Here is a 17,904-nt window from a genome sequence, read left to right as displayed (position 1 = left end):
TTATATATGCTTAGACTATGGTAGATAAGGACCTATGCTTGATTCACACTTGACTAGTTAGACCTAGGATTTTCAGAAAGGGAATTAAATATTTAATTTCTTTAAAAGACTTTGTCTAGAAGTGGTGGATGATCTCATACCCAAGAAGGCCTAGTGCCTCATCATAGCTAGAAGCCAATTATTGAAATAGATATTTAATTAACCGACTGTTAAACCTTAGTCTAACTCAAATGTTGATCAATCCTTAGATTGGAATTTAAATTAAAGATTAAATTAACCATCATACAAAACCATTAAGGTTCCCTGATTAAAAATCTAGAAAAGGGTAAGATGAATTTAGGTTTAAAATATAAAGTAGTTAACCAAATCCAAATTAATTAAACTCAGTTAAGTTAACTTAATTAATTCAATTAATCTAAGTCATCTTAATTAATCTTAATTAAATATTAATTTCAAAATCTTAATTATTTTCAAATGATCTCTAAAATCTTAATTATTTTCAAATGTTCAATTAATCTTCAAATTTTAAATATATTTTGAAATTCAAACTTATATTTTAAAATTAGAAATTTAAACTTATATTCCAAAATTCAAAATTCAAACTCATTCAAATTCAAACTTATATTTAAAAATTTAAAATTTAATATTTTTTAAAATCCAAATTTAACTTAATTTTTTTTAAAATATTTTTCAATATCATAAATATTTAACTCCATCTCACACAAACTTATAAGTTGAACATGCTTGATAACATAGAATGAGTGAGATAGAAAATTAGAAAAATCAAGAAAATAAATAATAACTTTTATGTATTTAATTTACATGTTTGTACTCTAGAACCCTAGGACCCTCAAACATTTTTGACATTAATTAAGGAGGAGTGAAAGGAAGGTTAAGACATTAATTTTTAGCATTGTTTTTCAAAGTTAAACTTTTCAAAAGTTTGAAATATTTCTAAAAGAGGAAGTTCAATTTTTAAACTATTTTTGAAAAGAAAAATAAATTATTTTTGAAAAGGCAAAAACTAAGTATTTGATAAGGTATTTTTAAGTATTTTTCAAAGAAATCATATAATTAGCTAAGTATTTTTTATCAAAATATTTTTAAAGCTAAAGTTTTTATCAAAATCTTTTTAAAGCAAAGTTTTTATCAAATTTTTTAAACTAAGCTTTTATCAAAATTCTTTTTAAGCTGAGTACTTTTAACTAAGTCTTTTTCAAAATCTCTATAAAGCTAAGTATTAAATCTAAGTTTTTATCAACTTCTTTTGAAAGCTAAGTACTTGACAAAACAATTATTTTCAAAGTTAAAATTTAGCTAAGTTTTTTTTTGGAAAAATCTAAGATCGTTTCAAAACTTAAGATTAGCTAAGTTTTTTTTAGCTAAGTAATTTTCAAAGCTAAGTTTAGTTAAGTTTTTTAAGTGTTACCCTTCAGGGGGAACTTCAAATAAACAAAGTAAAAAACTTTTTTATCAAACAACCTTCTCTCCTTTTTGATATATGTCAAAGGGGGAGAGAAAAGTTAAAAGTTAAGAGGTAAACATAATTTTTATGAAATGGGGAGCATAAGGGAGTTTTTTTACAAATTATTCTTCATGCTTAAATTCCTTTATTTATTGTTATGTTTTACTTAATTTTGAACCAGGTTGCCATAATCCAAAAGGGGAAGATTGTTAGTGTAGGAAGCATCAGACGATCGAACCTAGATTTTGATAATGACAAAGAGTTCAAAGTTAAGGTTACTTGTGGTCTAACAAGTTTGAATGAACTTGCAGGAAAGTCTTAAGTATTCTTAGACAAAAGTCGTAGCTGCGGTTAGGCAGGTGGAAAACCCTAGGGGGTGGTAACCTTAGGTCCTGGGGGTGGTAACTCTAGGTGGAAAGTCTTGGTGAGTTGAGCGCTTTGGGCAAAACCCTAGAGTCGGGTGTTGGGGTTGCAAGGTTGCAAACATAGTCCCATATTGAAAACACATGGAAAAGATCATGGGTTTATAAGAGAAAGATATCTCCATTGACATGAGGCCTTTTGGGTAGAGCCCAAGAGCAAAACCATGAGGGTTTAGGCCCAAAGTGGACAATATCATGTCATTGTGGAGATATCTAAATTCTTTTCGATCCTACAATTGGTATCAGAGCCCGGACTACTAGAAGGTTTAACCGCCGACTGTGCACAAGAGCTATGGTCTAATTGAACCATGTGAGTACAATATTGACCTCGAACAAAGAAAGTGGGGGCTCCTATGTTCGGATCAAGAGGACCAGACACCAGGCAGGAAGTCCTAGTAGGTCAGGTGGACCGAGGGGCAGGAAGTCCTAGTTACGGCTAGGCAAGGAAGTCCTAGTAGGTCGGGTAGACCGAGGGGTAGGAAGACCTGGTGGGTCAAGGATCGGACGTGGGAAGCCCATGGTCCTTTGTTTGAGGGGGGGATTGTTGGGGTTGCAAGGTTGCAAACATAGTCCCATATTGAAAACACATGGAAAATATCATGGGTTTATAAGAGAAAGATATCTCCATTGACATGAGGCCTTTTGGGTAGAGCCCAAGAGCAAAACCATGAGGGCTTAGGCCCAAAGTGGACAATATCATGTCATTGTGGAGATATCTAAATTCTTTTCGATCCTACATCGGGGACTCTAGGTGAAAGTCCTGGTAGTCGTAGACCAGGTGGAAGACTGAATGAGTCGTGGAGCAAGCGTTCAGCAAAAAGTCCTGAAGCATCGGGTGCTGAGCAAAAGTCCAGTCAGTCCGGATGACCGGTCTGGCAACAAGTAACTTCTCCTTAGAGGAGTAGGTGAGGACGCGTTCCTCATTGAGAGAACAGTAGGCGTCGGTTCGACCTAGGATTTCTAGAGAAAATCTGAAGTCAGAACCGGATAGTCCGAAGGCTGTCAAGTTATTTATTTACATATAAATTGCTATTTGTCTAACTCTGTTTTACATGAAACTAACAAGTTTTACAGGGTCGGACTTAGCCTTGATCGGTCGACTGAACAGCCAGATCGGTCGACCAAACCTAATATAGCAGGATCAAATTTCTAGATAGTAGACTGAGTTTGATCGAGGGATCGGTCGACCGAACCGAGGATAAGCGGTCACCTGATCGAAGCTGGGGTGATCGGATCGGATGAGGAGGAGATCATCTGATCAGTCGACCGAACATGGGAATCGATCGACTGATCCGGTTTGAGTCAATCGTGATCCCGAGATTAGTAGATCTGGATTAGGTCTAAAGAAGCTATAAAAAGGAGCCTTGACCAGCACTTTGAAACAACAATTCTACACAAGTGATCTTCCAAGCTGCGCGCTACGCTGAAACGACTCAACGATGTTTAGCTGCTGTTCCAACAAATCGACGAACCAATTCCTAATCATTTATTATCGATATAATCTGTTTTTAAGTTCAGTACTTGTACTTATATATTTCTAAAGAATTTTGGATCTATAGTGATTGCCCAGCGTAAGCGATCAATGATCATGGGCCTTGGAGTAGGAGTCGTCATAGGCTCCGAACCAAGTAAAAAAAACTATTAGCAATTGTGTTTGTTTCTTTTCTTTATTCCGTTGTGTATTTTGTTTGTTTTACGAAATGAGTGAAAAAGTCACGACTGCTATTCACCCCCCTCCCTTCTAGCATGTCTTCAATACTACAGAAGGCACCTTCGCGCCTCTATGAAAGGTGCCTTCAACCCCTTGAAGGCGCCTTCAAACAGTGACTATTTACGAAGATAAACTTTATCTACGGATAGAATTTGCCACGCTAAAGGTGCCTTCCACGCTATTGAAGGCGCCTTCCACGCTATTGAAGGCGCCTTCCAGCCTCGGATAAGTTTTTCCAAGGGCTATAAAAAGACCTCTGGACCTAGGAAAAATACAACAACTGAACAATAAGTCTTGTATTCACTTCCTAGTCATTTTGTGAGTTGTAAACGTCTGTAAGAGACTACTCTGCCTTCAACAAAGGAGTTTTTCTGGTGGAGCTTTCTTAAATACCTTGGATTAATAACAACCTAGGTTGTAACCAAGTAAATAGATTATCCTCTTACTTTTGTTCAGATTTATTATTTTGTTTAGTATACTTGTGCTACAAACTAGAGTTAAAAGAACGAGAAAGGTTTGCTTTATTTTTAACAGGTAATTCACCCCCTCTTGCCGGCCTCTCTGCACCAACAAGTGGCATCAAAGCTAGAACGCCTCAGAAGAATTAACCGTCGACTAAAGCACTGAAACCATGGCTGGACCGAGCATCTACCTGCCGAAGTTTGAGGGAGAATTCACGTTATGGAAGAAACACATGGAGGTACTTTTTAAAACTGATTTTGAAATTCTTTCAATAATTAAATATGATTTTATAGCTCCCAAAGACCCACAAGGAAATGAAAAGGATGAATACCAATGGACTAAGAAGGAGCAAACAGACTTCGTAGTAAACGAATTAGCCGAGTTCCACCTACTCAGCGTACTTCCACCCCAGCTTGGGAGAAGTTCCTAGAGCTTCACGAAGGAACTTCCGAAGCAAAGCTTGCAAGACGGGACCTGCTCCGGAACCAATTGATAAACCTTTGGATGGAAGAAAGAGAAACAGTTGCACAACTACACTCGAGGATCAAAGAACTCATCACCAGACTCACGAATCTCAAAGAAAAGGTAATGAATTGAGATTCATTAAGGTACACTTTAAATGTATTTCCTAGGACACCTGAGTGAACCTCTATAGTTGACTCATTTTATATATCTAAAAACCTCGAATTTAGTTCTTTAGAAAATCTTTTTTCCACCTTTGAACTTCATGAATCTAGATGTGTAGAGATGAAAAGAGAGCCCAGTTAGAACATTTCCCTGAAGGCAAAAATGAATGATCCAGACTCTGAAGCATCAATTGATGAAGACGAAGCGCCTCTAATGGTAAAAAAATTTAATAAGTTTATTAAATCTAATAAATTTAATAAGTCTCAGGTAAAGAAGTACTTTCAGAGCAAAAGAAAAGTTTGATGCTACAACTGCCAAGGAGAAGGGCACATTAAAGATGACTACCTAGTACTAAAGAAAAAGAAGAAGGACAAAGGCAAAAGACCAACAAAATCGAAGCTCAAAACCTTGAAGGTAACGTAGGACGAAACGTCGTCATCAGAATCTGAAGTTAAAGCCTACGCCGGACTAGCCCTAATGGCAGACCATCAAAACAAAAATAAAAGTAGTTCAGAGATGAACATTGATAAAGGGGGAGCATCATAAGAGGAAAGCTACTATGAAGGGGGAGCATTAGAACACAAGGTAAGTGAGGTACGTCTACTATCTCCCAAGCAATCTTTTGAATTTATCAAAATGCTTTGTAAAAATATGTGTAAATTAGAAAAAGAAAATTTTGATTTGAAAAGACAATTAGCTAAATGCATGTCCACTTGAATTGTTAATAATTTGAAATTAGAAAATAAAAAATTAAAAATACAAATAGAGAGTGTGAAAGATAACCATGCATGTTCTAATTACTATCAAAAACCAAGATTTAGAAATTATGGTAAAATCAATTGGTACATTGAAAATCACCAGGGTCAAATTAGAAAAATATCATAGAAATATATTTCTAAGAGATTTTTAATTAACTTAGTAGATAGGAACTTATATTGTATTCCAAAAACATGTTTAGATTAAAAAAAGATAGACCTAGAATGTTCATGAAGAAAATTGAATATTTAATTTCTTTAAAAGACTTTGTCTAGAAGTAGTTGTTGTTCCAATATCCAAGAAAATCTAGTACCTCGCCACATCTTGGAAGCCAATTATTGAAATAAATGTTTAATTAACTAATTGAAATAGAGTTTATTTTATTTTATTTTTTTACTTAAAATAATTTCAATATTATTTAAATATTTTTATGACCATTCAACTGGTCTAAAATTTTTTAGATTTTTTTTCAAAATTCTAAAAACTTTTTGTTTTTTTCTATCCCTTAGACTTCTGCTGAAAATTCTTTCCAATTATTTGCGTGGACTATCCCTAGAAAAATATTTCAAAATTTTCTAAAAAGTTAATTTTATTTATTCCAAAATTTTTCTGATGTGATTAAAGGTGGAGAAATAGGTATAAGTTTAGGAAAAGGTAGGATTTAGAATTTTTAATTATCTATTTACAAACAATTTTTTATTTACTTTTATTGCATTTTTAACCCTGACTTAAATTTGGGTTTATGCATATCAAAAAGGGATAGATCGTAAGTACCTCGGGTAGTTTTGATATGGTCAACCAAGTTCAGTTATGACCTGTTGTAATTAATCATTGTGTCTAAGTGTCTAGGAGCTTAGGAACATAAGAAGTCGAGTGGAAGACGCAGCTAGCGAGAAGGATGGCACGGGAAAGGAGCCGACGGGCTTGGTGCATCCGAGGGACGAGGTGCTACGGAAGAGTACACCGGTGGACGAGAAGGACGTGCACGACATTCAAGGGACGAGAAGTCAGGAAGGATGCCTGCTCGAGGAGAAGGTCAGAAAATGGGTTCAGGGAGCCCTATTTCAGATGGCCAAAATCACACAAGTGAGTGGAGTAGCGGAAAAACCAAAGGAGAAGTTTGGAGCTTGGTAGCAGCTGCTGAAGGAGCCTTTAATGGTTTTGAAGGTGCCCTCGGGACTTTTGGCAGGAAGGCGCCTTCAATCCTTAAAGGCGCCTTCAACCCTTGAAGGCGCCTTTGCGCCTCTATGGAAGACACCTTCAACCCCTTGAAGGTGCCTTCGAACAGTAACTGTTTGTGAAAATAAACTTTATTTTTGCACAGATAAGATTTGCCACGTTGGAGGCGCCTTCCACCCTATTAAAGGCGCCTTCCAGCCTCGGATAAGTTTTTCCAGGGTTTATAAAAGGACCCCTGGACCTAGGAAAAATACACCAACTGAACTACAAGTCTTGTATTCGCTTCCTAGTCATTCTATGAGTTGTAAACGTCTGTAAGAGGCCACTCCGCCTTCAACAAAGGAGTTTTCTAATAAAGCTTTCTTCAATGCTTTAGATTAACAACCACCTAGGCTATAACAAAATAAATAGATTGTCCTCTTACTTTTTGTTCAGTTTTATTATTTTGTTTAGTATAGTTGTGCTACTAACTAGAGTTGAAAGAATGAGAAAGGTTCACTTTGCTTTTAACAGGCAATTCACCCCCCTCTTGCTGGCCTCGCTGCACTAATAGCTCGCTCGTCTACTGAGGCTAAATATCATGCCATTGCCCCTACTGTTACAGAACTACAATGGGTTTGATCTCTTCTTAATGGATTGGGTGTACACACTGTGGCCCGACCCCTACCGCCTCTATCTATTGTGATAACATTGGATCTACTTATCTCTGCGTAAATCCTATGTTTCACTCACGAATGAAGCATATTACTTTGGATTGCCATTTTGTTCGTGAACTGGTTTAGAGTAGTAAAGTTATGTCTCTCATGTCCCGTCATTTGACTTACTTTGGATTGTCATTTTGTTCGTGAACTGATTTAGGGTAGTAAAGTTCGTGTCTCTCATGTCTCTCATCATTTGACCAGTTAGCTACTATTTTGACAAAACCATTTCCTAGTGCTCAACTTCGTCTTCTCTGTTTCAAGATTGGTGTCTCTACAAGCCCACCATCTTGAGAGGATCTATTAGGATATCTTGAAATATATGATGCATAAATCTTTTGTATATACTTCTTCGTTATCTTTATCTCTTTATGATGTATATAAATACAACTTGTATCATTATTCTTGAATATAGAAAATATATTCTTTCAATACCTTCTCGTTCTTCGACAGTAGCAACCATGGGATTGGACCGCGACCTTGGGGTTGGACGACGGTTAGTGTCGACGGCTGAGGATGGCGGAGGGATGCTGACGACCATGCGCGCTAAAAATCAAGGGCACCGTCAGTTGGATGCAGACAGAACGATGTTGTGCATTGTGCAAAGGCGGGTCCCGCCGCCCAGCGGCCCCCTAGGCCTGGCCCCACAGGGATCCTAGGAGGAGGTAAATCAACGGTGAATGCTGGACCGGATAAAGCGTGGTGTCTCCGGAATTTAACACAGCCAGCCCAGATTATTCATCCAGTGCGCGTCCGTAGACCTTCGACCCTACGACTCATTGTGCAAGGATGTCACGTCTTAACCGGTTGATCCAGCCCACGGGGGCCAGAACGATGTTGTGCATGCACAAGTGAGGGGTGGGTCAGCGCTGCACACGAGAGGAGTAAAAAATTTAGGACTTTAAATCGAAACTTATGTTTTAATTTTTCTATATATATATATATATATATATATATATATATATATAGTGAGGGGTGGGTCAGCGCTGCACACGAGAGGAGTAAAAAATTATATATATATATATATATATATATATATATATATATATATATATAGCAGGTTGAAAAAAATCTCAATTCAAGATAGATTATTTATAGGTGGATTAACCCATGAATCCATCAGAAAATATAAAAATTTTAAAAATATATACATATAAAAGGTTTAAAATTTTAAATTTGGGTTGCGAGTTAGGCGGGGCAAGCCCACCAGTCTATTAAAATTTCCACTTTAGTTTAAGTTTTAAATAAAAAAAATTATTCTTAATTCGTTGGCCAAACTGAGCTTGTCACGGATCAATTCGACTGGAATAGTTATCCAAGTGAGCTAGCCCGTTTAGCTCTGTCAGATAATGAATTGATAAAATTTTAATTGAAATTATTTAAATTATTTGGTAAGATAGATCAATTTGACAGACCCAATTCAAATTGATAGTTTTACCTGAAAACCATCACACATAAAAAATTATCAAAACATATTTAGAGTGCGTTTGGTTTGTATATTTTTCATTTCTATTTTTTGAAAAATATATATTTTCTAGAAAATAAAAAATAATTTTATGATATTTTCTATTTTTCAAAAAATATTATCTATTTTTTTAGAAAATGGATATGAAAAATGAAAACCAAATATTATTTTTTAAAAACATATGTTTTCTAAAAAAATAAAATGAAAAACACATAAATCAAACGTACCCTTAGATTTTATGAGTAATCATGTAATCATACATAAAACTGTCAGACGATTTAATCCATCAAAAACCCATTATTTGACAAGCTAAAAAATTCTAAATCTAAGGTGAATTGCATATTATGTTGGTCAACCTAGAAATCCATCAAAAAAAAAAAAAATATATATATATATATATATATATATATATATATATATATATATAGATTTTTTTTTTAAAAAAAAAGTTTATATTGTGAGTTAAGGCAAAATCTCCTGAATCACTTTTTGTGATCCACGGAATGTGCCACTTATATTTACGGTCGGATCGTGATTGCGATCCGACCATAAATGATTATGATTTTTTTCTGAATTCATCGTCCTCATTAAATTATAATTTTTATTCAAAAGGGACAATCAGAGACTATCCAGAGGATATCCTCACTCGACTTCTGGTAACCTGACCATTCAGCTCATTGAGTTTGTCACTGTAGTTTTTATATCGAAGAGATTTTTTTTAATCCGCGGATCAATCTGAGCCGTCTAGTCCACTTTTCCTTTGGGGTTTTCATACGAACACCATAAGCGCAATTCTCTCGACTGAGCGATCCCGCCGATCCACGATGAGGCGATCGGTCTTCACCCTCCGCGTCGCTCTGTCCACCGTCATGCGCCCTGCCGCTTCCGCCCGCCTCTCCACTGCCTCAGCTCCTCACAAGCCCACCGAGCGCGTTTCCTCCATCGTCGACGAGATCTCTCGGTTATCCCTCCTCGAGGTTGCCGACCTCACAGAGGCACTCCGTGTCCGGTTGGGCGTCCAGCAGATGCCCGTCATGGCCATTTTGAACCCTGGCATGGGTGGGCCCGCTGCCGCCTTCCCCGGTGCTGGAGCCGCTGCTGTGCCGGAGGAGAAGAAGGAGGAGAAGACGGCCTTCGATCTGAAGCTGGAGAGCTTCGACGCGGCCTCCAAGATCAAGATCATCAAGGAAGTCAGAACTTTCACGGACCTGGGACTCAAAGAGGCTAAGGAACTCGTGGAGAAGGCTCCAACCGTACTGAAGACTGGGGTGCCGAAGGAAGACGCGGAGAAGATTGTGGAGAAGCTGAAACAAATTGGTGCTAAAGTTGTGTTGGAATGAGGCAGAAGGTTAGGAAGGTCTCCTTCTCCCTTCGTTGCTATTACACCATTTTCGTTATTATTCTGTTTCTTGGAATCAAAAAATAAATCGATAGAATTCGTTCCGTTGCTGTTAATCGCAAACACATGAATTGAATGCTTTGTATTATCAACAGTTCCTAACTTCTAGTAGTGTTTCGATTCCCTGCTCAGTAACATATATTTCTGCAATATTGTGCTTCAGAATTCCAAATGCGTTGAAAAAAAAAGTTTTTTCGTTTTATATCGTGTTGCTCAAGAATTTATTTCCTTGTATTATTTTTTAATCAAGCAAAATTCTCGTCGAGTGGTGCTTGCCTCTATTTGGGGTTAACTACATCTTATTCTCTGAATTTCTCAATTCATGCATGTTCTGTATGTTAACTGCAGCATTGGTTATAGATTTAGATCTTTAGACTTTCCTAGTTATTTCTTTTGCCCTTCATGTGTCTTATATATACGATTGTCACTGCATAGCAATCTTCCTGCCAATTGTTTTATTAGAGTGGGCAATGATGAAACAAGAATACCTTTCTGAGGAAATAGACTTAACTATGGAATTGTTTCCACAGTAAATGAGAGCAATTATAAATAGCACAGAGTATAGATGAGAAGATAATAGATTGAACTGAAATGATTAAAAGTAAGGTATCAAAAATGGTTCTAGGTTAAGGCGTAAGGGTTGGCATTAAAATTTTATTAAAATAGGATAAAATACACAGAGTATCAAAAAATCATAAAATTGAGTAATAAATTAGTGAAAATCACTCAAAACCAGTGACAAAACATAGAGAAATAAATCAGTGAAAAAAATTGATAAATCAGTGAAAATCACCAATGAAGAAAAATCAGAAAGGAAGCTTTATAAATTACACCTAGAGGGAAGAGAAGGAAAACTTGAAGGAAATTCCAACTGGAAGAGGCACTGAATGAAGAAAATGGATTGACAAAGGAGCAACACCTGTTGAAGGAGAAGTATTGGGTGGACCTCGGAAGTGGGATAGAAATTAGGCTCAATGAATACCTATTAAGGGATCCAAAATCAAAAGAAAACATTTTTTTCTAGTGAATGAGTGGACCGCTTGGTTTGATTTTTGAATCAACTAATTAATGCACTTCGCCTGTCCCCTAGGCGAGTTTAAAACCAAGATTAAAAAGGAACTTATTTCTCATTTTTGACACACCAAATGCATCATATACTTTTATATTCTTCCACTATAACAAAATTTTGATAACCTTTAGCGTTATTCTGTTATTCTTTACTTATCCTGGATAGAAATAATGATCTCTCAAGCCTTTGTATACTCTTAAATATGCTCTGAACTAGTTTGGAACAATTCATAGAAGTGGTGGGCATTAAGGTTACCAAGGTTGAGACCCTACATAGCTTCTGATTGTACTATTGAAGCATAGGTTTGTAAAATCCTACAATTTAACATTTTTTGGAAATTATATTGAACTTAGAATTTATCATATATACTAACTTTCAGTTATATTATTATTATGTAAATTTCCTAATTTTCACCATTTTAGAATCATAAATGATATTGTGCATTTAGAAACTAGAAAAACAATGGAAAATGTAATATGACTGTGAAGGGTTGAAAGTTAGCCAACTTTTACATTTTTTTCTAAATTTAATCTTAATATTTGTTATAACATGATAAAGCATTTTTTTATTGATCTATTATAAAATAAAGGATTGGAAAAGCTTAAAATCTTTTTAATCTTCTTGGAAGTTAAAAAGGGCTTCTCTTTTAAAATGTTTATTTGAATGCAAGTTTATTCATATTAAGTTATGATTGCACATATCAAGATCCTACATATCAACAATGAGTGATCAGAAGATTGAGTCATGAGTTTATGAGATCCTAGCACAATCAAGGCTGTGTAGGTTGACAATCATATTGAACAAAATTTAGCATCAATTTATTATGGCTCATCTTAAATAGAAGTAATCCACTTTTACCTTCAGTTGCACAACTAGCCTAATGTGTTTCACTTCTTCCCTTTTCCTTTGCTAAAAAAACTCCCTAACACAGTTCTCACCATCACTGCCAAATCTCACATTTAACAAATGAGTATTGTTAATAACTTGCATTATCTCCTTGATTGAATATATTAACACGTTCAATTAAATTCATACCATTTAGGAAACTTGCCCAAGCTCAATACTTTTTTGATTGATGATAATGTAAGGTTTTAAACAAAAAATGTTGCCCCTATACCATGTAAAGATGGGGTGGATGAACACTTATTCCATTCCTGAAGCTATCATGTAGAGTCCAATCCATACTTTTGTATGCTTATCAAATCATAATTGCATGCCCTCTTCGTCAAATAAATTGTTTGCTTAATGGGTTTGGTTGCTTCTTTAAATAGGTTAAGTACTTGTTTTTGAAAAATGAATTATGATTTCTTTGTATTTGGCTCTAAAATTATTGAAATTCTGTGACAATATCCTAGCGCATTGGTTTCTTTTGTGATCTTCTCAGATTCACCTCGTTCTTCATGGTTCTACCCCAAAGAAATAGTTCTTTGACTTTGAGCTATTAAGTGAAGAAGCACAGGCAGAGTAGCTAAGTGGAAGAGATACCTCTGGAACATCTACTGAAACGTGCAGAATATGAATTTCTAGTTGCTGCATAGATTTCGGAGAATCCTAATTTTGTTTGTTCCTGTGGAGAATTCTAGAGTGTTTCAAAAATTTCAATTTCTCAAGAATGTGTTTTGACATTCCCAAACTTTGCCATACTTCCCTAGCTTGTTTGGTTGGCTTGTAGCCGGGCCGATCCATCTGAGAAACCTATGGTTTATTTCTATTTGTTTTAATATTTTCAATTCACTTCTCAATTCTTTGTTTTTTTCCCTAGGCTTTGTGCGATGACAGCAGTATCTCTGTCTTTAGCATACTTAAAATTAATTTACTTAGTAGGTTAAATTGGTTTATCTAGAGTTAAAAAATGGAGTGGGGTTTTGGGCATCACTGTGTAGTTCCATAATGATATATGTGCGATACGTGCGCCGATAGAGAAGGAATGAACATTGACAGTCTTTTTATTTAATTTTGTTGTTCGTTTTTCCTATCAGAGTTAGTATGTAACAAAATATAAATAAATAATATAAATGAAAGAACATGCAAGATTTACTTATTTCTCAATCCTAAAGTTAGTACGTTCAAAACCTAATCACGAGAGATGTCCGTCTATTAATGGTCTCCTTTTTAAAATTTTATGATAGCGAAGAAATTCGTCTTACAGTTTAACAAGCATAAGAAAATATTATAAATTAAAACAAAGCTGGTAAACAGATAGCAGTCAATTCGAAGTCTTAAGTGTAGCACATTCCTCCTAGAGCTTCCTTATTCGCAGAGCTTTGCCTCATTGTCTTTTCTTTTAATCACAAAGATAGAGTGGTAGAAGAATTGTTGATGTTGATGTTGATGTTGAACGTAGAACCTTCATCTCATTTTATAGAGTTGGATCAGATTCTTATCTGGATCAACTCTTATCTAGATTAAACTATATATGGATCAAGCTTTATCTCTATCTACATCATTTGACTTATTCTTATCCTCATCCAAATCATTAAGATAAATCAAAACTTTTGCTACATTATCTTTCATATCAATATTTTTGACAACTAACAATCTAGACCGAACCCCAGTTAGTCTACCGAATAGATTGGGTATAGTTCGACTCGAGTCAAGTCTGGTTCACCCATTTACGTTTGTCTACTCTTTGTTTTACTTCCAACTCCAGGTTCCTGCAAAATAATCATATAACAACAAACAAACAACCTAATTCTTAATCCTGTAAGTCTACTTGACTTGACTTATCTTTTGCTTGAAAGTCCTTCCTCTAAGTCTGTCACCTAAGAGTCAATCCCTTAAGATCAAGCCACACTTTTGTAAGTTTCCCGACGTACTAGATTTTACCGTATAAGGCTTACTCTTTGGGATCTCCACTGTCTAGTTTCACTCACTAAGACTTCCACCACATGATTTCACTTACTAAGACTTTTACTGCCTAGCTTCATTCACTAGGATATAACTTTACTCACTAGGCTTTCATCTCCTAGTTTTACTCACTAGGACTTTCATCTCCTAACTTTACTCACTAGGGCTTAGCTTTACTTACTAGGACTTTCACCTCCTACCTTCACTTACTAGGACTTTTCTTTGCCTAATCTTCAATTTTGACTTCCTCTGCTAGTCATCTGGTCCTGACTAGACTTTTCCTTACTAATCATCTGGTCAACTTTGACCTGACTAGACTTCACTCGCTTTCAAACATCAAGACTTATTTGAATCAACCCTTGATCAATTTGACCATACCTTGTTATATTATCAAATATTGAAACGCTAAAGGTTAATTGTTATTTTTTGATCCTTCCTATACCAACAATATGTATCTGGTTATTATGTCTCAATCATAGAGGTGGATTTAAGTTCTAAGTATTTGGCATGGGATTGAGGATATTGCCAATCCATTAGGCACCTTTTTTGTCGAAAAATTTGTGCTTCATTTGAATCATTTTTATTTAACTTAATATGATCAATAATACTTGTGATGTTGAGGTGGTTCCTCCGGGGCATAGCGCAAGTGGTAAAGCAATAGTAACACCAACATGACCACTGGCTATCCCAGTGATGTGAACAGAGACTATTAGGAATGAGTAGTACTTTGGGTTGCTACGGTACTCATCGGCAGGGGAGAAGGTAGGATTTTCAAGTGGTGGGGCGGTGGCAATTTTTTGGTGACCTGCAGGCTTTGGAGTGATCTCCGATGAAGTTTGGGAGGAAATGACCTTGAGGACACCTCGGAAAGTGTGATCGGCGGGATTGGGAGAGAGAATTTCAAAATTCAAATTTGGGGTGGAGAGGGAGTTTGGATTTGGGGTTTGAAATTTAAATTTTGAATTTCAAATCTTCCACTCATAACCGATAGGAAAGAGAAGACAAGGTGGATCATGTGGAGGGTTTATGGGTTGAGGATGTTGGGTTTTGCTTGAGTCCACAACCTGTGAGCTCTTAGACAAACCCTCACCGGAATCAGTCATCTTCTCCCGTGGTGACACCCCGCTCAGTCCGGTCAGAACCGGTGCTACTCCACTGGCGAAGGAGCCCCCTGCTCAGATTTTCAACTAGTTATAGTAGACGTTGTCGACGAGGGGAGAGACGGGTTTGGGGGGGGGGGCCGTGGTGACACCCCGCTCAGTCCGGTCAGAACCGGTGCTACTCCACTGGCGAATGAGCCCCCTGCTCAGATTTTCAACTAGTTATAGTAGACGTTGTCGACGAGGGGAGAGACGGGTTTGGGGGCGGCGGCTACTGATTGGAAGGGGAAATGAGGTGCTACCATATCAGGCTATACACATGGATAAATCACGAAACACTCGGGCTCAATCTCTAAAGACTGTCTACATATAGTTGCCCTCTTTGTTTGAGTTGTGCCCTTCACAGAGGAGCTTGCTAGGTGGCCGAAGCTCTGCTGATATCATAAATCTGATAAAGGATGGGTTGAGCTTGGGAGATGGTGTGATATTCTTTACCAAGCTCAGAGGGTTGTCGGACTTCTTGAATGCGGTTGGTTTCTTGGGATGTGGCTGGGAATTATGGCCGACACAGGAGGAAAAGTCGTGGTCAGATGGGATCATAGAGACATTGATGACACTGTATTAGTGGCAACAATGAGCTTGGGAGGCGGCTACTGATTGGAAGGGGAAATGAGGTGCTACCATATCAGGCTATACACATGGATAAATCACGAAACACTCGGGCTCAATCTCTAAAGACTGTCTACATATAGTTGCCCTCTTTGTTTGAGTTGTGCCCTTCACAGAGGAGCTTGCTAGGTGGCCGAAGCTCTGCTGATATCATAAATCTGATAAAGGATGGGTTGAGCTTGGGAGATGGTGTGATATTCTTTACCAAGCTCAGAGGGTTGTCGGACTTCTTGAATGCGGTTGGTTTCTTGGGATGTGGCTGGGAATTATGGCCGACACAGGAGGAAAAGTCGTGGTCAGATGGGATCATAGAGACATTGATGACACTGTATTAGTGGCAACAATGAGCGTTGTTATTGTGTGTGTGATTGTATTTTGTCTTTGATTGTGTTCAAGAGCGATGTAAGGTTGGTGTAATATAATGTGCCTACACTAATTGTTTGACGGTGCCATGAGTATCCTCTCCAAACGGCAGATGTCTGGACATGACAAGTAATGACTAGTGATATCATTCATTCTTGTATGATTTTTAATTATATATATTTACTCTTTCATTAAAAAAAAAAATAACTAACGTCAATTTTTAACAAGGACATTTGACCATTAATTCTAGAAAATCTAGCTGTTATTGTCGAACCATTTAGTGTTTCTTGGATTTATTTTGATGATCAATGAAAATTTTTTATAATGCTTTTCGGGAACATGATCCTTGCTGCTGATATAAACAACACCGGATATATGTCACCATTCTGTGGTTTTCTTCATTTCGTTGATCTACTTCTTCAGCAAAATCTATTTTTTTTATTCATTAGATTCATAATGGTATCTTATTGTTGGCACCAGGATCATCAGAATTTTATGTTGTTTGGTAGACGAATATTTACAAAACCAAGCTTAACAATTCCAACCTAAAATTAAAAAAATGCATACAGAAACTTGGAGGGAGTTAAGGAAGCAATTAAAAGAACCAATCACTGAATCAAAGAACGAAGCACGTTTGCCAGGGTTGCATTTAGCATAAAGATTACTTTCTTGATCTCCATTAAATACTTCACCCTTGGCTTTCGTGGATCTGTTTGGTCCTACGACACCTTTCATTAGAAGTTTTAAAAATGTTATAATTGTCCACATAGCGTAGATGATATATATACAATATTTCTGACGTAATGATCAATGATTGATTTTCAAAAATTAATGATTTGAAATTTATTTCATCATGTATTTATGATCTATGTATTTATATATATTTCCCTTCATATTCATAGGATTGATACTAAAAGAATTAATAAAATATTAGATCTATCTTTTGTTAAAAAATGTTATAATCCCCATATTCAGAGTGGTTGGTTGCATAAAGAAATGCAACATTTACTTTTATTTCTACGTGCATTCGATGTATAATTTAGTATTTTTAAGTTGAAAAAATAGAGACAAAAGGAGTAAAGTTGGCATTTAGAGAATTAAGGTCATGATATGACTTAAAGTTGGCTGTATCATAATTTCACATGTTTTTTCATTAGTATATTCTAAACAAGATTCAATAAAATTGATTTCCCCTCTACTCGAAATATATAAATACTAGGGATAAAATTAAAATGGTGTCCCAAATTAATAAAATATTAGATTAGTATATTTTATTAAATGTCAAAAGCTCATTAAGTTAATGGCTTCTACATGTTACAGAAGTTAACATCTAACTTCTGTTGAATGATCAAATATTAATTTTCATACGGCCGAATAATTAGATAATTATAAAAGTATTTTGACATGACATTTTAAATGGGATGTCTATTTGATTTTAATGATGAACATTTAATTTTTTACTAAAATACCATAAAGTACCTCTACAAATGGAATAGCTATTGATGACGCACTCGAGAGTACCGGCCGGCACGAGACCTCAAACGCTATTACACGAAAAAATACAAACTGGACTGATTGGATCTTCCTTTTTTACCCTCCAGCGGTAATGGGCTTTGGGCTTTAGCGATGCCATATCATATGTTTTTAGGGTTTAGGGCCGAATTTGAATATG

At 36.2% G+C, this 17,904-nt stretch overlaps 1 protein-coding gene across 2 annotated transcripts; it reads left to right on the top strand.

Annotated features, from left to right (window-relative positions):
* The first annotated feature begins 9,535 nt into the window (after positions 1–9,535).
* Positions 9,536–12,983, top strand: LOC122052601 (50S ribosomal protein L7/L12-like). 2 transcript variants are annotated; one of them, XM_042614197.1, is made up of 2 exons: positions 9,536–10,142; positions 12,638–12,983. In XM_042614197.1, exon 1 carries the CDS (start codon positions 9,610–9,612, stop codon positions 10,123–10,125), a length of 516 nt encoding a protein of 171 aa, XP_042470131.1. In that variant the 5' UTR covers positions 9,536–9,609; the 3' UTR covers positions 10,126–10,142; positions 12,638–12,983. The 2 variants fall into 2 exon arrangements, with proteins under 2 accessions (XP_042470131.1, XP_042470130.1); XM_042614196.1 differs by having other exon boundaries at positions 9,539–10,133.
* The last annotated feature ends 4,921 nt before the right edge of the window (positions 12,984–17,904 follow it).

This window comes from Zingiber officinale, chromosome 3A (genome assembly GCF_018446385.1).
Source record: "Zingiber officinale cultivar Zhangliang chromosome 3A, Zo_v1.1, whole genome shotgun sequence".
Lineage (NCBI taxonomy): Eukaryota > Viridiplantae > Streptophyta > Magnoliopsida > Zingiberales > Zingiberaceae > Zingiber > Zingiber officinale.
The sequence above is the reverse complement of the archived record's forward strand: the minus strand, read 5'-3'. Positions and strand labels throughout refer to the sequence as shown.

Excerpts from the sequence above, each read along its gene's own strand:
- LOC122052601 (XM_042614197.1), top strand. The coding sequence starts at position 9,610 with ATGAGGCGATCGGTCTTCACCCTCCGCGTCGCTCTGTCCACCGTCATG.